Consider the following 26,233-nt stretch of genomic DNA (forward strand, 5'->3'; position numbering starts at 1 on the left):
AAGAAATAAGGGGCGCCTGGGTGGCTCAGTTGGTTAAGCGTCCGACTTTGGCTCAGGTCATGATCTTGCAGTTCATGGGTTCGAGCCCCATGTCGGGCTTTGTGCTGACAGCTCAGAGCCTGGAGCCTGCTTCACATTCTGTGTCTCCCTCTCTCTGACCCTCCCCTGCTCACGCTGTGTTTCTCTCTCTCTCTCTCTCTCTCTCAGAAATAAATAAAACATAAAAAAAATTTTAAAAAAAGAAATAAAAGGCACCAAAATTGGTAAAGAAGATGTAAAACACTCACTGTTTGCAGATGACATGATACTATATGTGAAAAAACCTAAAACCACCAAAACCACTATTAAACCTGATAAATACATTCAGTAAATTTGTAGGATACAAAATTAATATTCAGAAATCTGTTGCATTTTCTATATACTAATAACAAACTAACAGAAAGAGATATTAAGAAAATAATCCCATTTACAATTGCATCAAAAATAATAAAATACTTAGGAATAAACTGAACCAAGGAGGTGAAAGAACAGTACTCTGAAACTATAAGATATCAATGAAAGACATTGAAGATGACACAAATAAATAGATATACTATGGACATGGATTGGAAGAATTAATGTTAAAATTTCCATACTACCCAAAGCAATATACAGAGTCCATGTAATTCCTATCAAAATACCAATAACATTTTTTCACAGAACTGGAACAAATAGTCCTAAAATTTGTATGGAACCACAAAAGATCCCAAGTATCTGAAGGAATCTTGATAAGGAAGAACAAAGCTGACACAATCCCAGATTTCATGATATATTACAGAGCTATGGTAATCAAAACATTATGGTACTGGCACGAAAACAGACATAAAGATTGATGGAATAGAATAGAGAGCCTGAAAGTAAACCCACACTTACACAATTAAGTAATCTATGACAAAGGAGGCATGGACACACAAGGGAAAAGACAGTCTCTTCAATAAATGGTGCTGGGAAAACTGGACAGCTACATGCAAAAGAATGACACTGGACAACTATCTTATACCATACACAAAAAAACACCCCAAATGGCTTCAAGACCTAAATATAAGCCCTAAAACCATAAGACTCCTAAGAAAACATAAGTGGTAAACTCTTGGACATAGGTAGTAAACTCTTAGCAATACATATTTTTTGGATCTGTCTCTTTAGGCAAGGGCAACAAAGACAAAACTAAACGTTTGGGACTACATCAAATTAAAAAGCTTTTGCACAGTGAAAGAAACCATTAACAAAATAAAAAGGCAATCTGCTAAAGGGGAGAAGATATTTGTAAATGATATATTCCAAAAGGGGTTAGTATCCAAAACATATAAAGAACTCATACAACTCAACACCAAAAAACCCAAACAACCCAATTAAAAAATGGACAGAGGACCTGAATAGACATTTCCAAAAAGACATACAGATGGCAAATAGACATAGGAAAAAATGCTCAACATCACTAATCATCAAGGAAGTGCAAATCTGTACTACAATGAGACATTACCTCACATCCATCAGAATGGCTAGAATCAAAAAGACAAATAACAAGTGTTGGCAAGGACGTGGAGAAAAAAAAACACTTGTACACTGCTGGTGGGAATGCGAACTGGTACAGCCACTATGGAAAAACAGTATGGAGGTTCCTCAAAAAATCAACGTTAGAAATACCATATGATCTAGCAGTCTACTTCTGGGTATTTATCTGAAGAAAATGGAAATCCTAATTCAAAAAGATATATGCACTCTATATTCACTGAAGGACTGTTTATGATCGCCAAGATATAGAAGCAACCTAAGTTTCCATCAATAGATGAATGATTAAGGAACATATGCACATAAGGGGTACAAACTTCCAGTTATAAAAAGGTGTGTGTGTGTGTGTAAAATTTTTTAATGTTTTTATTTATTTCTGAGAGAGAAAGAGAGAGAGCGAGCATGAGGAGGGGAGGGTCAGAGAGAGAGGGAGACACAGAATCCGAAGCAGGCTCCAGGCTCTGAGCCAGCCACCAGCACAGAGCCCCACACGGGGCTTGAACCCACAAATGGTGTGATCATGACCTGAGCCAAAGTCAGATGCTTAACCAACTGAGCCACCCAGGCGCCCCTGTGTGTAATATTACTCAGCCATAAAAAAGAAGGAAATCTTGTCATTATAAAGAGGTGGATCTAGAAGATATTATGTTAAGTAAAACAAGTCAGAGAAAGACAAGTACTAAACGATTTGATTTACATGTGGAATCTAAAAAATAAAACAAATAAAACAAAACAGAAACAGACCCATACATACAGGGAACAAACTGATGATTGACAGAGAGGAGGTAGGTGGGGGAATGGGCGCAACAGGTGAAGGGGATTAAGAGGTACAAACTTCCAGTTATAAAAAAGTAAGTCAAGGGTTACACCACAGAGAATATAGTCAGTAATATTGTAATAATTTTGTTTGGTGACAGATGGTAACTAAACTTACTGTGGTGATCATTTCATAATGTATATATATGTTGAATTACTATGTTGTACAACTTAAACTAATATAATATTGTATGTCAACTATGCTTTGATTAAAACAAAAAACAAACCCCAATTAACAAAAACCCAAAGACATCAACCCACAAATTCAAGGAAGTCGGTAAACCCCAAAAGGATAAATGCAAAACAAAAACAAAAAATTAAAAAAAATTTTTTTTAACAAATCTAGACTCATTACAGCATAAATGCTAAGAGAAAAATCTTAAAAGCATTCAGAGAAAAACTTCATTAGTCACAACCAAACCTCAAGCAATAAACTTTGAAAAATGCCAGTTCATCAACCAATCAATCAATGACTATAAGTTCCTGGTGTGGTGGTGCAGGATTCAAAAAACCTCAATCTCCTCCAAATCCCACAAGTCAGATAGCTTTCTGTTGGGAAAACCATAAAAGTTGAGAAAAGCATTTAAGAATGTTACTGAAGAGATGAAACTATGTATGGTAAGGCTTCACCAGGTTGAAGTAAAGTGAAAGGAAGAGACCAGAGAGAAAAGCAAGCACAGAGCCACTTCTGACTTCAGGGTATTTGCTGATCCCAGAGAATCAGAACCTCGGGTTTGACAGCTTTAAGGGATGAGAAGGACAGAAATGAAGTCTAGAGTCCATATAAGATGAAGGGTCCAGGGGCACCTGGGCGGCTCAGTGTGTTAAGTGTTAAGACTCTTGATTTCGACTCAGGTCATGATCTCACAACTCGTGAGTTCAAGCCCCGCAACAGGCTTGAGCTGACAGTGTGGAGCCTGCTTGGGATTCTCTGTCTCTCCCTCTCTCCCTGCTCCTCCCCTACTCACTTTCTGTCTCTCTCTCTCTCATAAACAAACAAACAAACAAAAAGATGGAGGGCCCATTGGGAGTCCCAGCCACCATTACCACATCTTCCCAGTGAGAATGCAGTGAAGGGAGCAGCTCTAGCCTGGAATAATTGCACTCCCAGAGAGTCACCTGGCTTCCCCAGGTGCTCTCAGACCCTGACCCATGTTCAAGAGTTTTCAGAGACACCTGCATTTGGCAAACAGAAACCTTTCCTGAATGGTTTCCAAACTTTCATTGTAGTCCTTGATTTTTCCTATAAATAATTTCCTCAATACAATGCTAGTACACAAAGACACTCAGCAAAATAATCTTTGTGAACAGAAGAAAAATTTTCCCTTTGTGGAAAGGGGGAAAATGGTAACTGTATAGTGGAGGAGCCTGGCAAATGCCACCTTAACTAAATGATCAAGGTCAACTTCCTGGTAATAAGGGCACCTCACCTCTGTGGTACTCTCAAAAAACCCTCAACTTCAGTCTAATCATGGGAAAAACAAGAAGATGAACAAAAATTAAAAAGTGGTCTACAAAAAATAAAAATAAAAAAAGAAGTAAAAAATTCCCCACCAAAGCCCAAAAAACTAAAAAACTAAAAACTAACTAAATAAGAACAAAACAAAAAGCTAACGGAGGACCATGAGGGAGAAGAAGGGGAAAAAATAGTTGGGGAGAGGGAGGGAGGCAAACCATGAGAGACTCTTGAATGCTGAGAACAAACTGAGGGCTGATGGGTGTGGGGGGAGGGGGAGGGGGAGTGATGGGTATGGGGGAGGGCACTTGTTGGGTTGAGCACTGGGTGTTATATGGAAACCAACTTGACAGTAAACTGTTTAAGAAATAAAAAACGAACAAAAACAAAACAAAAAGAAAAAAAATTACAAAGCGGCCTACAAAATGCCTGACCAGTAGTACTCTTCAAACTCTTAAGATCATGAAAAGGAAAGAGAGACTAAGAAACTGTCACAGACCAGAAGTGAGTAAGTGACAGGCTGGCTAGATTAAATGGGGAGCCCTGGATTGGATCCTAAAAGCAGAATATGTGCATTGATGGAAAATCTGGTGAAACTGAAAAAACATGCAGGGTTTAATTCACAGTGACATTACCAATGTTGGCTTTTCATTTTTGAAAAATGTAACCAGAGTCACGTAAGAGGATAATGTCACAGGAAATAAATCTGGGTGTGCAGAGTACAGAAACTTTTGCTCTGTCTTTGCAACTTTTCTGTAAGTATAAAATCATTCCAAAATTAAAAGTTGATTTAAAAAACTGTGAGAATCAACTGAAACAACAGAAAACAGGGTTGCAAATACCTCCTATGCTGACAATATCAGATGCCAATATAAAACTTCTCTAATCTACTAAGTCTTTTCTAAAAGAAGCCTACAGCAAACACCATCCATAACTGTGCACTGATCCCTCTGAAATTAGGATCAAGATGAAATCATTGCCATCAGTACTTGTATTCATCATGTACAAAGTACCTAGCCTACACAGTAAGGCAAGAAAAAGGAGTAATGAGTAGAAGGATTAAATCAGAAGAAACAGAACTGTTATTGTGTTTACATTATGTAAATTCACATATATACATATATAACTCTATATAAGTCATTAGAATTCAAAAGAGTTTGGCAAAGTTTTCATTTATTTTTGTATCTTTGTAACAAGCATCTAGAAAGTCAATTTTAAATTATGTAGATTTGACATAAAGATACCAAGAATCTATGAATAAATCTAGCAGAAGTATAAGACCTCTACAGAGAGAATTATAAATTTATTAGAAAATATATTTTAATCAATAATATGCATATACCATAGTAATGAGATAGAAGAGACAATATTATAAAGGTATCAATTCTCTTCAAACTGATCTATAGATTCAATGCAATCTAAACAAATTCCTGGCAAGATGTTGACAAGCCAATCTGGAGACACAAAGAGCCAAGCCACTTTGGAAGACAAGAAGGTAAGAAGATTTGCTGCAACAGATATCAAAAGTTCATCTGAGGCCTAGGTCACGGTGACGACGTGGTGCATGAGGGGTAAGGAAAGGCTCACGCAGGCCAGTGGTGGAGGAGAGAGCCTGTGAAACGGGCCATGCATACATGACCACTGTGTTAGTGAAGACAGTGGCATAGCAGATGGGCAGGGGGAAAAGATGGTGTAACTAAGAAAAGGCTCCTCAGGAAAAAAAAAAAATTGATAAGAATAAAATGAGAGCCTTCAAACTGTAGATCAGATGGGAAGCAATTCGGTCTCAGATAAGATGAGACATTAGGAGAAAAAAAAGCATTCCCCCAGACTAAGCCTGTGTATAGCGGAGATTGGGGGTCCATTACCAGCGAAACAGCTGTAAAACCACCATTGGCCTGGGAGAAAGTAAGTAAAACAGCACTGAAACCAAACTGCAGACAGAATCGACCTGGAAGAACAACCCAGGAGATGAAGAAAGCATCCCCAAAGCACTTACAATCACACAAAAACCTCAATAAATCAAGCAAGAGCCTGAAGATGGGATGATATATATATATATACATATATATATAGTTTACAGTGGAGCCTGGAGAGATCTAGAAACAAATTCAGATACCTAATCTTCCCCCCTCAAAAAAAAAAAAAAGACACAATCAACTTAAAGAAATAGAAATAACAAGAAATGAAAAAGCTACTAAAAAATAATTGTTATGAAAGAAAAGTTTGAGACCACCATTGTGAGCGTAAAGTTAAAAAGTGAAAGATGAAAATTTAGGGGGCAGACAAAAGCTGTGAAGGCTAGCGTTGCTTCAGAGGAAGAATCATTTTGCCCCACAATTGAAAAAGAAAATGTTTTTCTGAGAGGTAAGAGAAGAAACTTCCTGTGCAATGAAGATAGAATTGAATCTTCCATCTTAAGAACACAAGAACTGTGGTTAAAGAGTATGCATGAAATTCATCAGTAATTTTTCTGTATCACTTTAATTATTTATAACAACGAGGGTGTCTCTAGCTTATAAATCAATAGTAAGTCTGTACTGTAAATTGTCAGCTTTGATAAGATAAAGTCACCATAAACAGAGTTCAAAGACAAGGTGAGTATATTTATAACTTTCAGAATATTTAGCAAATTCTCCCTTTTCATCCAAGAAAGGACAATTATGTCAACTCAACAACATCGGCAATAAATAAATCAGCAATACACAAAAGAGGCGAACAGCCAATAAACATTAAAAACTGTCCAAACCTCCCCCTGTAACCATGAAAATGCACATTAAAAGAATATGTGGCTCCTTATCCAGCACCTTTGCAAAATTTGGGCACGGGGAGATGGTTATCTCATTTGATATTGTTAAGAGAATATATTGGTTCAGCTACTTAGAAAGGCAATTTGTCAGGGTCTATAATCAAGTAAATATTAATAACCTTTGCCTCCACAATTCCATGTTTTTGGTTATTGACACAAGACAGATACTTGTAAATGTGCAAAAATGTAAGGAAATAGATTATTCTTACCACAGCTCCTTGGTAAAGTGAGCAACTGAATATGAACTAAATGTCCATCAATGGGCAGTGGGAGTGGTTTAAAAATTATGCTATATCAATTCTATGGAATAGGATGTAGCTCTTAAAAAGAATGAAGTAGATCTATATGATTGTTAAGGTGATCTCTAGGATTTTCATTCTTAAAATAAGAGAAAATGAAAAATGGGAAACAGCAGATACAATGTAATCCCACTGATTAAAAAACAAGGCACAAAGTGCATATATAGGAAAATAAGCTATACATGGAAATGCACAGAAAAATATCTGAAAGGCCGTGTCCAAAACACTTACTAGGACCCGGATAAGAAGCTGTGCTGTGGTAGACCGTAAGCAGGACTTTTCCCTTCTTTATTTTCATTTTGTGTAAAACTTTATGAACAAGAATGTATAATGTATTTCTTTTGTATGAAACAACAAATTAATTAAAAATATTAAGTAATATCACTTCTGACCTAATGCTAGAGAATAAGATAGGGGGATTTCTACCCTCCTTTCCCCTCCCTCCTTTTTTTTTTTTTTTTTTTTTGTCAGAGGCATAACCCCTTCCAGAACAGAAAATCAAAGTAAAGATAAAAGTACTGAGCCTACATTACTACTCTTTGGCGGTCTGGAGTCTTTCTCTTCCCTTTTACTTCCTTTGGTCATGATGACGAGGAAGAATGCCCCCCACCCTCTTCAACCCCCCCCCCCCCAGCCAGAGATAGGAATGGTGCATGAGCTGATGGAGTCCTGTTCACAGGACAGGTGTGACACCACGGCACCCAGTGTTTAAACCTAGGCTAGATGTTCGCCCTGAATTTTATGTTTTCTCAACCACCTTCTTTGAAATGACTCGTGAAAGTAGGGGAGGCCTGAGGGAAACGAGAAGGTTCAGAGGTCATGAACAAAAAACAAGTCCCTGTCCTAAAACCCTGGGGCGTCAGCAAGGCCTTTGCCTGAGCAGCATTGCAAAACAAGAAAGTCCTGTGGACAGTGGCTTGTAGTATGAAAACCTTACTGTTTCATTACCTAGTCCTCTACTTTATTTATGATGCAGGCGAGCATTTTTGGAAACCGGGGGTTAAGTAGAGATTCAGTTTAGTATCTTTAGAAGGACACTGAAGCAGTCCGTGGCCAGAGAGAGAGGTTTAAAGGGAGGAAGATGAAGACTGACCTGGTGCTGAGGTCGCTGCCCCCATCAGCCATCTTTCCACTCTGGGCCCCGCCTGGGCCCCGCCTGGGCCTCAAGTGTGGCCTCCAAACCCTCCAGTTGCGGTGGCCTGGGTCAGGGCAACTGCCGAGCCCAGAGCAGGAAGTTTGTTTGTGAATTGACTCACACAGACACAGCTCCGCCCAAATGGGGAAAAAGGAAGTGAAAGTATCTCTCAGTTGCTGGGCAGACATTGCTTCCTGCCTGCCCCTCCACTTCGGTTCTCAGGCCTCAAGACTAGTGGCAGCAGGAACAGAGGAGGAGAGAGAGTCAGGGCCTGGAGGAGCAGGGCCAGCCCCCGGGGGGGCCGCTTGTCTGTGCAAAGACACAGAAATACCTATGAGTCAATAAATGTTTCTGTCTTTCTATCTAAGGTTTCCGAGGATAACGGGTGGGGAGGAGGGAGCTGTGTGTTGCCACCTTCTCTTTGCCAGAGAGGAAGGGGAGGGGGGGGGGGGGGGGGGGGGGGGGGGAACAAAAGAAAAAAACAGAAGCTTAAAGTCTCCCTTCCTGTGGGAGAGCCTGGACCCAGACTGAGAAAGGTCCCAGCATGGGAACACAGGGCTGGAGAGAGCCCAGATGCTCAGCATCACAAACCAAGGGGAATGTTCTTAGTGTTCCTGGAAATCAGTCAGAGGTAAGAGAGAGATCGTCAAGGCTGCAGCCAACGTGGTGTCAGTGGTGATAGCTCAAGTGCAAAGGTAATATCTCAGGTGACAGTGGTAATATCTCAGCCCTGCCCTGACCGCAGGGCTGCTTCTGAATTGCATCCAGGGATGAGGAGACACCTGGAGAGAAGTCGTTGGAAAGCTGTCTGGCACAGGCTTCCCTTGGATGGAGACGGAAGTTGGAACCAAGATGATCTAGAAGCACATAAATGAGCAGGTGAGCCCCACTGGGAGGTGACCCTCGGTCTCGGAGTCCTGTCTGTTCACAGATTTCTCATTCATATTCAGAGTCATAGTTCCACAAAGCATGAGAAGTGACCCAGAAGACTCAATTACATTTGAAATGGCAGGGAAAGGAAGTTTCTACTCGCTTTCCATGGATGTTCTGTCTTCCCCCCAAAGGGGCGAACATCAGTCTGGATGGGACTCCAGGATGCTGCTAAGGACATCTTTAACCATGAGCGGGGTCTCTGTGCACCGGGTGCTGCACATATGTGGATCTCTGCCCCTCTCCCTCTCTCATTCACTCTCAGGGGTACAAGGACTAGTAAGCTGAGCTACCGTTGGGCACAGCTTTCCTTGGCTTCTGACCTCCATAGGACATGTGGCCCAGAGAAGGTCTGACACAACTTTTCTAGTGTCCCCTGTCTCTGTCTGTGGGCAGCAGGCGGACCCAGGCCACCACTCTGCTGGGTGTTGGCATTAATGTGCCAGCTTTTCTGTGGCTCTGCTTAGGGTTGCTGAGATGAGCACTCAGGATAGAGGCCACTGAGCAGCCAGCCAGCGGGGTAGGGAGATCCACAGTTGGCTCTTCTGGGGTTGACAGTGCCACCTGGGGCTGGTCCTGGCTCAGAAGGAGGGAAGGAGCCGTCTCCGTGGGGCCATAGGCAACTGGGCAGCCATCACCCCGTAGGAGCAGCGGCTCCTGAGGAATCTGGAGGCCTCCCTGAAGAAAACAAAGCTTCTGTGATCCAGAAAAAGCCAGACCCATGACAGGACCAGCTTGAGGAGTAGATTTCACTCCTGAAAGTCCTCTTGGACTAATGTGAAGGAAACAAGGATGCCCCTGGGACACTTTCCACAACTTCAAGGAATACTGACCCCAGGGCCATCGTCACTGTCCCGAAAGTAGCCCCAGTGCTCAGCCTGGAGGCCAGGAAAGCCGGAGAGGCCACACTGAGGAGGGACCATGGGGCAAAGGACCCACCAAGAGGACAGGCTCCTTAAGTGTCACCAGGAGTAGATTCTGCTCAGACTGTCACTGTGGGGCCAAGTCTCCAATCTGGGAGACCCTTGTGGGGACCAGAGGTTTGTCCCTGGGAACTTAAGGTAGGGATAAAGGGATAGAAGGAGCAGCAGTGGCTGCTGGGGCAAGGGGATCAACCCCCTTGGCACCTGTGTGCATGTAGAAATGGAGGGGAGCAGCGCCTGGGACCTATGGCCCTGCTCCAATGTCCCTGGAAGGGACATCCATCAGCAGGACTCACCTTGACCCCCTGCCCTCCCCTCCTTTCTGGGGAGAGTCTCTGGTGGAAGGGGTGAGTCTGCTCCTTGTTGCGTCTTCCTGGGCTCATCACGCCTGGAGAGGCCAGAGCTCTGTTGGCTTTTCCAAAGTCAAGTGCCCAGGGACAGGCGCTTGGGGGGCTGTGGGAGTTTAGGGGGTGTCTGATTGACTGGAGCAGCCTGAGGCTGCATGTGTGTAGATAAGCTCAATTTGGGGGTTCGGTTTTAGGGATTCCTTTTTTGCTATGCACTAAGCTACGACCCACACTGTAGCTTTTATCAGGAAGAAAGACGGTATTTTGAACCCAATCTGTTTCACTTTTATATCTCTCTGTTGGTTTGGAATGCAGGTGAGGGAAAGGGACGCTCTTTGGAGGGGCCCACTAACACCCTAAATTGAGTCCAGCATATGGGATACATCTCTTTCTATGAGTTCTTGTCTATCTGTGCCCCAGATGGGTAGAGAGGCTGGAAGTCCTACCCTCTTGCAATTGCATGGTCACACAATCATGTGTGGGTTCAGTGGGCATTTGATGGCAATATTACAGTTTTGATGAACTAGGGTGGGGTGGAGACCCTTCTCCTTCTAAGCAGAATCTCAACGATTATGCAGGTGGTGGTTGACTTGAGGAATCCTGAAGCTGCGAAGTTGGTACAAAGCCAGAGGGATTGCTGGGGGTGAAAATGTGAGGATTTCTATAAGGAAGGAAGTAAATCCTTGGAAGAGGGCCCGGGAAGAGGCATCTGGGCAGAGAAAGAAATGGTTAAGGGGCGAGAGGAGGGAGGGAGAGAACCATTGGGCAATTTGGGAAAATCCATCCGGGCCACTTTCCGAAGGTCGGCACTTCCCCCTAGTGATCTCGCTCAGTATTACAGCCTCCTGAGACCGGATTCTGTTGCCGATTCAGAGAAACTGAAACCGAAAATCCCTCTGGCAACTATCGAAACTCCTTGAAATTAGTCATAGCAGTGCCATTATTTCTTTCCAAATAAAGGCTAACCGATTTAAGGATGGGATTCTGAGATCATTTTGATATTTGTCAGTTCAAGCACACAAAAACAAGTTTATAGCCTAGTCAGAGAAGTCCAGGGCACACCTGCTGACCGTGACCTGGAGGGGAAGGGAAGGGAGACTGACTTATCAACAGGAACTCTTGCTAGAAATTGTTGTGGTTAGGGAGGCCGTGGGTACTCCCTGGGCACCTGTGCCCAGGACTGAGAAAGTCCCTCACAAGGATGAGGTTGTTCTTCTCAGACTGTCAGCTATAACAGCCTGGCCCAGGGAAATCCAAATAGAGTTTCTCCTATGAGCTCTAATGAGCTCTCCCTTGGACCAAGTCCTATGCTTTTTCCCTGCCCGGGGCGTGTGTTTTCTCACATGTGCAAGTACTGTACCCATTAAACGGACTAGCACCCTGGAGGGTCCAGCACTAGTACATAAGCACCCACGTAGGTACGGCCAAGTCCTTAAGTGGCCCTTGGAACACATCGGTGTGGCCCTGAAGTTCCACCAAGCTCTGATGGGCATCATGTGTCTCACCTTACACTGAGGTTTGTCAGGAGTAGGTGGCTCCCCGGGTCTCCTGGTACAATGGTTTATGGGCAAGACCACAACCAGCATAGTTGTACTGATTTCTCAAGGCAATGACACTGAAGCTAAAAATATACCTCTCTCATTGGACTCTGATCCATTATCCTGGGGCATAAAGGGAATACAGGGAAAGTTCCCTGGAGGTTGAATGCCATCTCTGCAGCTTCTTCCACCATTTGAGAATGGCCAGTATTAGTCTACAGGGTGACACTTTCCCTTCCATAGAGAAAGGAGACCTTTCTGCCATTTCCAGGCATTCCATCAATAGCCTATGGGACCCCCTCCCTTGACTAATTCTAGGGAGTGAAGGTGGGAAAATGAGTGGGGCTTGGGGTGAGTGAGGAGTTCACATATATCCAAGAGCCTGGATTCCAGACTAAACCAGAAGGGCAATAATTATTTCCTTGAGGTGTTCCTGCAAGAACCCAATATTGGAAATTGTGTCCTCACTGCATCAGGTGCTTGAACAGGTTGGGCCTGGATTTCCCACTTGCCATCAGACAAAGGTACAACGTAGAAAACCAGGGCCTGTCTTGTATTTCCTGAATAGACAAAGTAAAGACATCAGCCAGCTCCTATAGGGCACTTCAGACCACAGGCAATGACACAAGATTTTGCAAAATCTTCTTTTTAAAAAAATTTTTTTAAATGTTTTATTTATTTCTGAGAGAGAGAAAGAGAGAGAGAGAGAGACAGCGTGAGCAGGGGAGGGTCAGAGAGAGAGAGGGAGACACAGAATCCGAAAGAGGCGCCAGGCTCTGAGCTGGTTGTCAGCACAGAGCCTGACGCAGGGCTTGGACCCACAAACTGTGAGATCATGACCTGAGCTGAAGTCGGACACTTAACTGACAGACACCCAAGCGCCCCTGCAAAAACTTCTAAGAGCAGACATGTCCAAGGACATGCAGAGTGCATCTGCCATGGACTCCATCACTATTCCCAGTGACCCTGAGGAGAGGTCACAGCTACCAGACAAGCCAGGGGCTATGTCATTAAAATTTTTTTTTAATGTTTATTTATTTTTGAGGGAGACAGACAGAGTGTGAGTGAGGGAAGGACAGAGAGGGAGGGAGACACAGAATCTGAAGCAGGCTCCAGGCTCTGAGCTGTCAGCACAGAGCCCAACGTGGGGCTCCAACTCACGAACCATGAGACAATGACTTGAGCAGAAGTTGGCCGCTTAACCGAGTGAGCCACCCAGGCGCCCCCAGGCCACATCATTTTATAGCTATGACTTGTGCTCCTGAGACCTCAAGGCTGGGGTCCTGCATCTCCCCCCATCTAGACACAGGCAGCTGTAGATGGGCCGTTGGAGGTGGTGGGATGAAACGTGGTCCTCCCTACCTCCCCAGCAGCTCTGCCAGAATGTGATCGAAGACGCAAGACAAGTGTCTCAGCTTGGGAGCCACCCCGTCCCTAAACACTCCCCACTCTTGTTTCCAGTAAAGATGTAGGTGAGATTACGACTATGGGGACCTAGAATGCATTGTTTGGTATGAACCAATGTAGCCTCTTTCTGTCTCACACCCCATGGGGTTCAGGGGAAAACTTGAATGAAGATTTTGGGAGAGAAAAGTCACAGACTTGATGGCATGTAGGAATAAGTGGTTTCAGGTCAGATGAAAAATACCTCAGGCCTATTGATCCGAGCAGCAGCACCAGCTAAGGTTTGATAAATATCTGATTGATTATTGTTCCTCACAACCTCCTGTATCCAGGCTGGGTCTGGTTTTACTAAATGGGCAACTGACTGGCACCTCTCACTGGAATTGGAACGTGCTCATTTCTTCTTAGCAGGTCACTCACGTGGCCAGGCTCAGACTACACAGCCTGCTTCCTCCTCGGGCACAGAACAGACTAGTTCAGACTGGTGTCACTTAGTCCCGGACATCAGCCAGTGATTTGGGGAGGGTCTAGACACAGAAATTTGGGGTTCCTCTCTGTGACTTTCTCTTTTGTAGCATTTCCTCACCACTACCCAGAAAGCTTAGTGTCCCTGGGCTTCTTCCCTGGCTTTGCTAACCAGAGGGAAAATGCACTTTCTGCCAAAGTTTTGGTCACCCCCATGCAAGACTGGCCCGGCCACTCTCATGGCTCAGTGCTAATAAACAGTAAACATCTCACATTGGCTGTTTCCTCTTGAGGTTCAAATTCCCTCCAAAGTCAGCCTTCTTTGGCTTACTTTTCAGTTGTTCTTTGGATATTGCCCAGAGTTCCTAGCAGTTTTCTAGAAGAGGCTGATTGGTTAGGAGCTCATGCCCTCAGTCCTAAGCAGTAGACCAGCCCTGCCCATGCCCAGGCCCAGCCCTGCTTCTGGGGACATCAGTGATTCTGGTGCCCCCTAGGCCCCCTGCCCACCCTAGGGAGAGGGATGCTATGCACAGTACATCGAGCAGAAAGCACCCCTTTGTTAGTTGAGGCACAGCCAGAACGATGCACATCGTGTACTTCTGTGCCCACAGGAACACAAATGCTTACCTACTTAGGGTGGGCTTGTTCAGTAAACAAAATGACAGAGCAAATGATATGCTGGGAGAACAAACATGGATTATTCTAGAATTTCAGTTGGAGTTAATACTTACAAACCTACACAGATGAGCCATACAAGTTGTTGCCCAGAAACTTAGGACTAGTTTTCCTTTGTTAAAAGAGGAGATGGAGCCATCTGTATCGAGCTTGGCTTTTGTTTCAAACGTCTTACTTTTATGCAGCCTTGTCTTTCCAAGGAATCGGGCCACACCCAACCTCTGCCTGCCTCCCGAGCTAACTCCCTATGCACAGACTAGGAAAGAAAGAGCCCCGCGACTGGGTGTGTGTGAGTGAGTGTTTGGCCTGATAGGAAACCCAGCCAGGTAGTTCAGTCCCTGGGCTCTGATCTCGGGCCTTGTGAAGCCTCCTAACCCATTTACATAAAGAGAGCTGGAGAGTACCCTCTCTCCTCCTCCCAGCCCAGCTGAGCAGGGGTGAGCTGATGCCCAGAGGAGCTGCCCTGGGAGGCTCAGGCTGCGGGGTCCTTACCAAGAGCCCCAGGACCTCCTGCAGCTCTCAGGGACACAGGCACAGTACCCTCCCCCTGGAATGTCATAGGCAAGCTCCCCAGCATCTCAGCAAACAGCCTCCAACTGAGTCCAAGCAAACCAGACTGATGGGGTGATAGGCTTAGGGCCCTTCGTTGCCATTGCTGTTCTGAGGGTGGGGTGGATGCCCTCCCTTCAAGCATGAAGACCAACTCAGCCTTTATCTGCACAGCACAGGGCAGTGGGAACTCCGTCAACCCGCTCCACTTGGTTCCGGGACCTCAGCCCTTCTGACCGACCTGGCACTGCCCCACCCCTCTGTTAGACACCAGGGCCTACCTCGGAGGGCCCGTTGCTCAGGCCTGATTTCCTTGGTCATGCAGCCTGATCCCCCACCTTCCTAAAGGCACCCCGTTTCCTCTGGGAAGACAACATGTCTCTGTCATGCAGGAGCGGAGAGATCACTGATCACTAGTTGGCCCCTAGCAAGCCAGGCCAGCCAGGTGCTTTGGGGAGTTGGACTCTTGAGAGAAGTTTGCTACGGAACATTCCATGGTGGCTCCTTGACAAGATGGCTGAGTTGTTCCTGGTGTACAATTCCTGAATCTGCTCTTCTGCTCTGCCCTAGTTCTGGGGCCGTTTGCCGGCTCTGTGCCCAGCCTTCCTGCCCCTGCATGAGCCACTGGGCATCTGTTTGAACATATCTTTTTGTTTAACCCAGGTAAAGCCAGTCTCGCTGGCAAAGAGCCCCCGCTGACACAGGACTTATGTGGGTTATTTACTTACCGTTTTCGAGATCAGGCACTTCCTAGGAGCACAGTAAATATTAACTCATTCATTCTCATGATCCAATGAGCTATGTACTACTTTCTCCACTTCACAGATGGAGCTAGTGCACAGGGGAAGCAAGTAACATGCCCAGGGACACACAGACACTCGTGAGAAGCTGGGATTCTACCTTCTATGCTGGCTTCACAGTCTGTGTTCTCAAACGCTAGGCTCTGCTGTCTCTCAGTACAAATAAGCACCATTCACAACACCAAAAATAATCAAGAAGAGCCAACTGCAATTGAGGTTTAATGAAAAATAAAAGCTATGATAGGGATGACACAGAACTATATTAACTGACATGTAACAATGCTCATTATATACTATTAAGTTAAAAACATTGATTAGAACACATTTTATTGTTAAGATGATATAAGCCCTGTTCCCCTCCCAGCTTGCACTTCACACACACACACACACACACACACACACACACACACATACACACACACACACACATCTGCCCCCCTCACATTACAAAGCCTAGAATAATTCTCATCATATTGGTGAGCATGGTTATTCTTCTTCCCTGGAGAGGCCAACCAAGCATTGTGTTCTTAGTGGTAGAAGATAGCTTGGAGCTTTGGAGGGGATATCCTGATATGCCCCTGACCACTGAACCCCTGATCTATATGACCTGTCTCTGAATTCTTGGTAGGGTTTATCTCTCATCATTTGGGGTACATGTGACTCAACAAGGCTTTCAGAACACTCAACACTTTTTGCTGCTCAGATCCAATTAGCATACTGTCACTGTGATGGTTCATTTTGTGTCCACTTGACTGGACCATGGGTCACTCTAATTAAACATTATTTCTGAGTAGTTCATTGACAATGTTTCTGGATGACATCAGCATTAAAATTTTTTTTTTAGTGTTTATTTAGTTTTGAGAGAGAGACTGAATGCATACGGGGGAGTGGCAGAGAGAGGGAGATGTAGAACCCGAAGCAGGCTCCAAACTCTGAGCTGTCAGCACGGAGCCCGATGCAGGGTTCAAACTCAATGAACCATGACATCATGACTTGAGCCTAAGTCAGACACTTAACCTACTGAGTCACCCAGGTACCCTGAGATCAGCATTTTAGTCAGTGGACTCAGTAAAGTAGATTGCCCTCCCCAGTATGGTTGGACACCATCCATACTGTTAAGAGTTTGGGTAGCGGAGAAAAAGGGGAGAAAGGGAAATTCATTCTCTTCCTGTCTGCTTAGCTGAGCTTTTCTCTTGGATTTCCAACTCTCTTAGACTGGGATTTACACTCTCTGCTCCTCTGGTTCTTGGGCCTTCATACTTGGGCTGGAATTACACCTCATCTTTACTGGGTCTCTGGCTCACAGATGGCATATCATGGAGATTCTCTGCATCCATAATTACATAAGCCAATTCCATATAGTAAACCCCTGTATATATAAATACATGGTTCTGTTTCCAAAACTATTGGTTCTGTTTCTCTGCAGAGCCCTGACTAATACAGTCAACAATATAGTGGATTAATGTACTGTATTGTAGTGTCAAGATAGACTAGGTTTCTTCAGGCTATATGCAACAGAGAACAGGAGAATTCACATGGTCCTGGGGCAAGGCCATAAATGTGTACAAGTGTCCAGTCCATGTGAACATGAACTGCTTCTGATTCTATTTCCTACTAGATATTTTAAAAGCACATTTTCCATATTAACAGTTGCACAGCACATACCATAGGACATGCTACTCTGCTTTAAGAGATAGCACATTTAAAAAAAATTTAAAAAATAAAAGATAACACATTTAGCACAACAGCTGTAATGGGTGCTACTACTTGTTGACATTTCTAGTAGCCATGAACCAAGTAGCTTCTGCAGAGACAAGCACAAATGGAGAGGTAATGAGGATACAATAGCTGCATCTTTTAAGTCTTTGCAGATGGCACTAATCTGTCATTCTCTAGCCCAGGAATATGACATTGTTTTTTGACTCTTTTCACCATGGGAAATTCCAGTTTCAGGGCCTTCCACTGGGCTTTTCTTAAGACAGTGATTATTATTTCACAGGGTATTTTGTAGGTTAAATAACCAGTTTACCCAACTTCTACATATGTCCCTTCCACGTATACCCTCAGGAAGTGTGGTGGCTCCATGGATTGAGTCGACCCATTGTGACATGGATATTACCTGACCTCCACATACTCTACTCAACAAGGACCATGATGGTGCTTTATGTTCCTAGAGTAGCATTGAATTCAGAAGCTGTATTCAACAACCTTTGAAAGATCTATATATTTTCCTTTCTATGACATATGGTTTCTAGAATAAAAGACCATTGGTCCTTTTGGTAAAGAACTGAGGAAATCACTATGTGTACATTTGCAAAGTTCTTTTCTTATGAGACCTTCCTTCATTTCCATCAGCAGGTTTTGGGTCCAAGAATTGACTCAGGTCTGGAAACTGGACAAGGGATCTTGACTTTTCATTGAGTCAGCTGAACTCAGCTATCTGATCATCTATTTTTAATCTCTTTTGATGGTATGTATGAAGCAATATCCTTGTTCGTTGCCCATTTGTCTTGCCTATAAGAACACCTTGTCCTGCAAGCTATCTCCAGAGACATCCATGGACAAGGCCCCATGGCTATCATTCTAACCTTGCTGCATTACAGAAGTTACATCATCGTGCTTGACAGTTAAATGCTACTCCCTGCTTTTGTTCTCCAATCATTTCCATTGCTAGAATTCAGTTCTGTAAAACATTCCCACATCATTCCAACCTACAGAGGACAGCCCTTGCTACGCATCTCAAGGATGCTGTTGTCTCCTCAGCAGTGTGTTCTTTATCACCTTGGTAAGTTAGTGTCTCTGAGGCCTCCTGAGGAACAGTCACCTATAGGTGGTTTTTCCAGCTGGAGAGAATAGAATCATGCCAATTTCACTAGGCTTTTAGATTTTCCTTTTCCATAATCTGCCTTACCAAATATAGTATGTCTACTTCTGTTTCATCCAGGGTGTATCCTGGCTTATCGCAAGCCTCTAAGAGTCACCTAGGAGCATATTAGAATCATCACCTCTGGCCCCTGCCAGGCTAATTAAGTTCTGTGGCACAGGAGAGTGCGCCTGTATCAACAATTCTCTTTCCAATTTCATATTCCCCTTTCTTCATTCAGGATCTGCTCCCACACACAATCCCCTGGCATCTGCTGGTACATGTTGGCCCAGTCCTTCAGCTGCACTGCAGTAGAGCCCTCTTTTCACCTAGCAAGCCCATGCAAGACACTCCCAGTTAGGTCATACTGAAGCTACTCTGCATAGTCTTCATTCAGGCAAGAGGTGGGGTGGTAAGGATCTGTCTCCAAAGCAAGAGCAGGAGTTCTCTTCTGCAGGCCTATTGGGCTCAGAGGGATCTAGAGTTCAGAGTTCTCATGTACATCGACCTAGAGAGTTTCAGGTCTTCACCCTTTCTTTATTAGTGCCCTAACTTTGGCATAGAAGGCTACCCTGAGCTTAGAATTCAGTTTTCTCTGAAGTTCTGCCCTTCTTAAAAGCAGAGCCAGGCCTTCCTTGCTGCCTACTTTCCAGCTTCAGGGATGGTGGTGATTTTGGGTTAGATGATTAATAGCTTTAAGCCTGTCTTTTACTCTTACCAACATATTAGTGGCACTTAGCAATAGCCATCAAAAATCCACACTTGTTACGGATACTATTTATCCTTTTGTAAATGTCAGAAAATTGTTCCAGCTAGTATACCCCTATATAGTATTCCCCTATAGCTCATCCAGTTTCCTACAGGTGAAAGTTTTGGCAGTGAGATGGTTGTAAAACCCCAGGTACTCTCAACATTTCACTTGTCACCGTCTGGCTAGACCGTGACCTCACATCAGAACCCCATCCTCAAGTCCTGCTTGCTAGGATCAATAGTTTACATTGGATTCCTTAGAAGCAGAGTCTCTTGAGTAACTGATTTATTATGAGAATCTTTTCAAAAGAAAAGGGATGAGGGAAACAGGATAGCATGGTGGGAAAAGCCAAGCATGGATTGGTACCAGCTGGAGACTAGCTCCAGCCTGATCTCATGGAGAATGAAGGAGCATGGATCACTACAAGTTGGTTCCACCTTGGGGCTGGAAGCTGACCTCCAGGCCCAAAAGGTGTGTAATCCCCAGGTGAAGCTGGCATTGGCAGAAGGTGATACTTTGGGGAAGAGTGCCAATAGCAGCCAACCCTCAGAACAGCTGGGACATGAAAGTTCTGCCCAAAAAGGAGATTTTCCAGGGTGTCAACAGCCTCCACTACACCAGTGAACTGCTCTCATTTGCTTCCTCAATAGCAAACACTTCCTTGAATTTCTTCTCAAATTCTGCCTCCAGTCTAAGTCCCATTAGTCCAAAGTCATTGTACTGAAAAAAAAATCATAAAGAGAAAAGACATAAAGACAAAAATAGCAATTCTCATTAGGTATTATTAGACAGCTTGCAATCAAAATATTTAGGACTTTGTCTTAAATACCTAAGTTACATTAACAGGTAGAAGCTTAAAGACTTATACAGCTAAGAACAACTTTTGTTTCCTATGTGCACAATTATTTTTGATAAGTAGACAGAAATGGGAAATCATTCGCATACTTAACACTCTGACTTATTTGGTTTGGGTTGTTTATTTTAGTGAGACTTAGAAAAGCCATGTATGTCTTTTGAAAACATCAAAGAGCACAGTCTAAGTACAATGAGCCATCTTGCTTCCCTGAAACTTCTAGTCCTCTCTGGTGACCCCTGTAAACTTCATGCTGCATTCACATGCAAAGAAATTTGGAATTGGGGCTTCTAACAAGTTGAGTTGATCTGGGGAGAGGTAAGAAGGGTCATATAACTTTAAGATGTCATTCTCTCCTCTTTGGGTTTGGAGCAGGCAGGACTCCACTGCTCTCTGCGGGCACCTGTCACCCTTGAGGAGGGGAATGAGCTCTCAGGGTCCTGGGGTTCTGGTTGCAGAAATACCTTCTGACTCACTGCTACTCTGCTGTGGTTACCTCAAGTCCTGAAATGGAAAAGTCATTCATTTCTATAACACTTCCTTGTGCAGGCTTGTCATAGGGTGAGGGAAATGTAAAATTTTCCAGGCAGCAGAAAATGAGGGCAGAGCGACTCAGTGGAAAGAAAATGAAATGGAAGCAGAGAGAGCCTCTTACCTTGTAAGATGCCCTGTGGTTCTGAAAGATGAGGCGCATGTCCTGCACAAACCCCTCTACTCTGGGGTAACCCTGTTTATTTAGCTTCTTCTTGATTTTGTCCAACCACATGGGTTCCTTTAGGTTTTGAGAAACCTCTTTAATCTGGTGGGGGGAAAAATATCAATGGGAGAATTACTGGTATAGTTTTCAATGTCTGTCTCCAGTGGATTTCCTGAACTCCAGCACAGATACAAGGTAAAGAAAATGGCGGCTCATGCTCTCTCTCTCATGGGATTCCGATCACAAATCCCCCCATTGCCTGTGTGAAAGTCAGGGAACATTATGGCAGCCTGTAATCATGGTTGGTTGTTGATACTTACATAATAATAGTATGGAATCTTCGAAAAAAAGGAGCTCTCTGAATGGCAATAGACCTTCAAGAGAAGGAACTCACATTTCTGCAAAAGAAGACGCCTGTGAACTCACAGCAGTTTGGAGACATTGAGCTCATTCACATGCCCAGGCAGAGACATGACTTAACACTGTCTTCTGGAACTTTCCCCAAACATGTTGGCTTATAGAAACAGACATATAATAGCTGAGTTATATTTTCTGCAGTATGATTTCAGCATGATTGAGACATGGCTTGGAAGAGCAGGCTCCCTTGGGCACCCTTCCCCTTACCCTAGACCTGTTGGACTTCTCACCGTCAGGGGTAAGGAGAAGTCTTGGGGTTTGCACCCTGCTCACCATCTGCTCCTCGGGATGCATCTGCCTCTCCAGGACCTCAGATTCCCTGTGACACTGCTGCCTTCGCAAAGACTCCATCCTGCAGAAGGTGCAACTCCACGGGCTCCTGAGAGGCCAAGCAAAAGTAAGCAAGGGCAAGGCCCCTGGAAACAGCCACTGTCCCTATGGCTGCCATTGTCCTCCTTTTAGACATGGCTGATAGACATAGCTGGAAGATGAAGCGGATCCCACCCAGAGACTCCAGGACCCCCATGTGGGGCCTGAGCCCATTGAGGGTGGCAATAGCAGGCTCTGTGCACGGAGGGTGGGGATAAGGTGAGTGGTGAGCCTTTCTTTTCCTCTCTGAGCTGCTGGGAACCCTGCCTGCCACGTCTGTGTGTCAAAACTGAGCCTTAACCCCGAAGGACCAGGTTTCTATCAGCCTGTTGAGTCCATGGTAAAACGCATGAGCCAGGCCACTTTTCCTGCCTTTCTGAAAAAGTGCAGATCACAAAAATCTGGTGTGCTCACCTCTATGAACAGGGCTTGGGGCTAGAAAAGCTTCTCAAAGGGACAGTAGCACTATGTAGGCAAGGGACCCAGACACCAGCCTCAGCATCCCAGAGGACAGCAAATAACAGTATTCCCTCCTGCTGCCAGTGTTTTAAATCAGCTAGATCACGCTGCTGGAACCCATACCTATGGCCCTGATCCTTCTTTCTGCAGGGAGAGTTCCTCCTATGGCAGGAGGAGGGGTTCATAATCTGGGTGGGAGAACTTCATCTCACAAACCTCTCAGTTTCCACAGGTGGGATGTGACAGTCCTCGTGAAAGGATCTTGAACAGGTGTCACAACAGAACAGCTCTCCTCCATCCCGACACATCTCACACACATCGGAGTTTCCCAGCTAGGAGAAACAATGTCGGCATCCCTGGTGAAACCCTGGCAGACCACCACTGTGTAGCTGTAACTCGCTGCGTCTGTGTGAACCTGTATGAACATATCTATGCTTCTCCCTGAGTATGAAGGACCAGCATGGAGTGTAGACTTCAGAAGAAACCATGGTCCATAGTGATGCCCAAGATGCACAGGAGTGATGCCTGTGTGTCAGATCAGAAAAATTCTCCATACAAAACCAGAGATTCTAACACAGAAAGACTGTAGCAAAACAAGATGATTTTATAAGACTTGGAATAGTATTATTACCTTGCTGATAAAACAAGTTCCTGAAATAAACTATTAAATGCATTTGCCTATACTTCAATGAAGAAATACAATCATGGAAGGGTGAAATATTGAGAATTTAATAAGACGGAGTAAACTCCTTAGTGTGGAAAGTGATAAAAGGTGAAAAGACATTCATTAACCATTATTCTGAGTTTGTTTTTGGCTTATATTGGGTGAAAGGGGTTCTAGCTATTTCTTTTGTTTTTTAAAATGGCCCTATATGAGGAAGTGCTAGCCCCAGTGAATGTCTAGCCAAAAACTCCCATTCAGTGTCTCAGGGAATCCTCAGAGACACCTCCAGCTGGGGCTGAGGCTGCTCTGGCATGGAGCCATGGGGCCAATTTTCTTCTCATCGGTGCAGACACTCCTAGATTATGATCATCAACCTTGAGGAAGTAATGACCCTCTTTCCAGAAGAACAAGGAAACAACAAATACAACCAATGTTTAAGAATCTCCCATACATATACTTTTTAACAGATACAGCTCTTTGTTTCTTAATCCAGTTGCACATTAAAATCATTTGGGGAGAGTATGTAAAATATTAATGTCCTGGTCCCAATGCCAGAGATTGGGTGGGCACAGCCATTGGTATTCTTCTTTAATTAAAAAATGGGTGATTTTATGTATCAGAATATTTGGTACTTTCAAGCAATCCTAATGCCCAAGACACAGCCCAAGACTTTTTAAGTCAGAACTTCCTACAGAGTGGAATCCAGGTAATATTGTTTTTCAAAAGTCCTCAGGTGACTAAGTATGCAGCCCAAGGTGGGATTTAGCCTGAGCAAAGTCTGGTTATTGGGCATAGCGATATCAAAAGTCAATGTTGAGGTGGCCCATAATATCTACCCCTGGAAAGATTATAAACATGGGGGGGGGTCTCCATCCATCCCAAACAAGACACCCAAACACTGGACTCGAGAGCTGTATAGATGATTGAAGACTCCCTAGGCTTAGGGTCAAAAATCAGTGTGGATAGGATCTAAATCTTGTTGGGGGATTGCTTTGGAGGTAAAGTACATGCAGAACTATATGACTATCCCTCCTCTGTTGGATGGCCTATGTCAGTTTTACTGCTTGTGAAAACTGTCTGAGTGTTACCCCTGAAGTTGTGCAAAGGTGACTATGCCTTAAATGTCTATTTTGTTGCAATGAAAGGAATCATAGCATGATTTAGCATAGAGAGTGTTGTCACCCATAATTTTGATAGATCTTATAAGCCAGCAACCATGTGGGACCACCCTGTGATTGGTTGCGTGGTGATGGCTTCAGTCCTAACCAGTTCAGCACCTTGATGGCTCCCTTGAGACTGGATACATGGCCTCCATAAAGGGCCCAACTGCTTTGTATGCATTTCTCTGCAGGACTTACAACAGGGTCTACCCCGTGGACTCACCACCTTGGCCCAGCCTGTTCCTTCTGGCTGATCTTAGCTCTGCCGCACTTTGGAGTGGATATTTGGGATCTTCCATTTCCTTCACTATTGCCTTCTTTAAAATGCTGCTATTCTTTCAAATTTGCTCCTTACCCCTAATCTGCAGGCCAGCTCTGGCTATTTCCACTTCAGCCCAGGTTCTAGAGGCCCCAGGGGACTAGAAATTTGTCCTCTGAGCTCCCATACTCACTTGCAAGGGGAAATGAGGAAACAGGATGGTTTTACTAAACAAACAGGAAAGGATGTTTTCATGCAGAGGCACCAAGTCCAGAACCATCTCCCTGGTGTGGGTGATACACCTGCTGTTCTCTGCTCATCACACAGCGACATGCCCCAACTGAGCATGAGCATGCTTTAGGGAAATGCAGCAATGACACAGATAGTACACGGAAGGACAAGGCCTGGATTATTCTGGGGTTAGAGGTGTCGTACTTACATGAGGGTGAGCTAAGGTATCGTTGTGAGATTTTGGCATTGTCTGTTGAAAAGAGGGAAAGATTGAATAACAATATGGAATATTAGGATTGCATCCATCCCTTATTTAACAGCATTTGTGGAGGAATTCAAGCTACAGTCTACCCATTATTTCATACCTAGCTTTGTGGACCTATATATCTACTTGGAGAATAAAAAGTACCAAAATACCACTGTTTGGCCAATGCAAGTTCAATTTCCTGGATTTCCGACCCAAGGTAGGCCTTTGTGAAGCCATGCAGGGAGCCTGGCCCTGGTTTCCACAGATGGAGCTGGAGAGACTCCACTGGTTCTCCTACTTTGAGGGGCCCTCAGGCATTTTTCTTTACATTAGAAAGTATCGTTCCACTGGGAGGAGGTGTAATGAAAGAATCAGGTCGATAACTCATCACCAACAGCCCTCAGTGACCACTGGACCCAGAGTCCTGGAATCCACGGGAATGTCCCAGAGAACTCCACTGCCTTTCACAGTTCTCCCAGAGCACAGTCCTAAAGAAAAAATGTGCCCAAGGTCCCCAGTGCTGCAGCTCTTCTTCCAGAAGTTCACCCTCCTCTCTCCTCCTAAAAAGATGTCAGCTTTTCAGAGGCAGTTGACTATGACTCACTAGACTTAGAATTCTTTTGCATATTCAGTAGAATGACCTGGCTTCCTTCCCTCTCGAATGCAGCTTTTATCTCCACCGAAGACAGAGTACTTATAGACAAGTGATCCATGGAATAATGAACTGAGAAGTGACCATGCCATTGCCCCTTTCTCTGGGTGACCTAAAATTTCCCTCCCTCTCCCCCTTGGTTAATCTTCCATGTTAGAATTTGAGGTTGAAACAATCCTCGAGGTCAGGAATATTATTTCAATCATCTCTAATGGCCACCCGACATTTAGTATGAGCTTGGTAATTATATGAATGAGTAGATAAATGAATATTGCTTAATTTAGGAAAAGAGATTATTTGCTATCTCTTAAGAAATATTAGCATATGATATACTGGAAGAATATATTATTTTACAACACAGCAGCTGTCACCAAAAGGTATTAGTGACCCTTGTCAAGAGCCAATAAGCTATCACTTGGCTTCAAGAGTGATACTGAAGTTTCCAAAAGCCAAGGGGCTCTATAAGCAAAAGAGGTTCTGAGACTCACAGAGGACTCATGGAGGTATATTGGATCCTGAGATTTTCCACTTTGGGGAGCTCACGGGAAGACAAAATATAGAGGCAACTGAGGCTTGTTGCTAAAAAGTGTTGCACCTATTGATAAGGGTCGAACCTGTTGATAAGAAGCTGCAAGCTCACAGGGGTAATCTAACTACTTTATGTTATTTTTTTTTATTTTAATTTCATTTTTTAAAGTAAGCTCTATGACTAATATGGGGTTTGAACTCACAATCCTGAAATCAAGAGTTGCGTGCTCTACCAACTGAGCCAGCCAGGCACCCCTAACTGAGTGAGTCTTGACACCTGGGGAATGATACAGATGCTGGTCTTTAAAATACTAAATAGATCAATTTCCTAAAGGAAATCCAGGGGATGAAATATCCCAAGGACTGAAAGGTCAAACAATCCAGAA

The 26,233-nt window shown here is 44.1% G+C and overlaps 2 protein-coding genes across 12 annotated transcripts in view; both read right to left on the reverse strand.

Moving 5' to 3' along the window:
- Positions 1-8,156, reverse strand: part of LOC120233337 (nuclear body protein SP140-like protein) — a 99,431-nt gene extending 91,275 nt beyond the window's left edge. For all 6 annotated transcript variants that reach the window (XM_039234509.1, XM_039234508.1, XM_039234507.1 and 3 more), the window contains exon 1: positions 8,025-8,156. In XM_039234509.1, the coding sequence (XP_039090440.1) occupies positions 8,025-8,056 (32 nt within the window). In that variant the 5' untranslated portion in view covers positions 8,057-8,156. The remainder of the gene's footprint in view (positions 1-8,024) is intronic.
- Positions 8,157-19,581: 11,425 nt separating this feature from the next.
- The window catches only part of LOC120233338 (nuclear body protein SP140-like), a 70,463-nt gene continuing 63,811 nt past the window's right edge, over positions 19,582-26,233 (reverse strand). For all 6 annotated transcript variants that reach the window (XM_039234516.1, XM_039234514.1, XM_039234515.1 and 3 more), the window contains 6 exons: positions 24,629-24,670; positions 22,323-22,438; positions 21,552-21,657; positions 21,182-21,259; positions 20,820-20,963; positions 19,582-20,031 (listed from right to left, as the gene is read on the reverse strand). In XM_039234516.1, coding sequence (XP_039090447.1) covers positions 19,924-20,031; positions 20,820-20,963; positions 21,182-21,259; positions 21,552-21,657; positions 22,323-22,438; positions 24,629-24,670 — 594 coding nt within the window. In that variant the 3' untranslated portion in view covers positions 19,582-19,923. The remainder of the gene's footprint in view (positions 20,032-20,819; positions 20,964-21,181; positions 21,260-21,551; positions 21,658-22,322; positions 22,439-24,628; positions 24,671-26,233) is intronic.

The sequence above is a fragment of the Hyaena hyaena genome, unplaced genomic scaffold (assembly GCF_003009895.1).
Source record: "Hyaena hyaena isolate Hyena2069 unplaced genomic scaffold, ASM300989v1 scaffold_86, whole genome shotgun sequence".
NCBI classification, from domain to species: domain Eukaryota; kingdom Metazoa; phylum Chordata; class Mammalia; order Carnivora; family Hyaenidae; genus Hyaena; species Hyaena hyaena.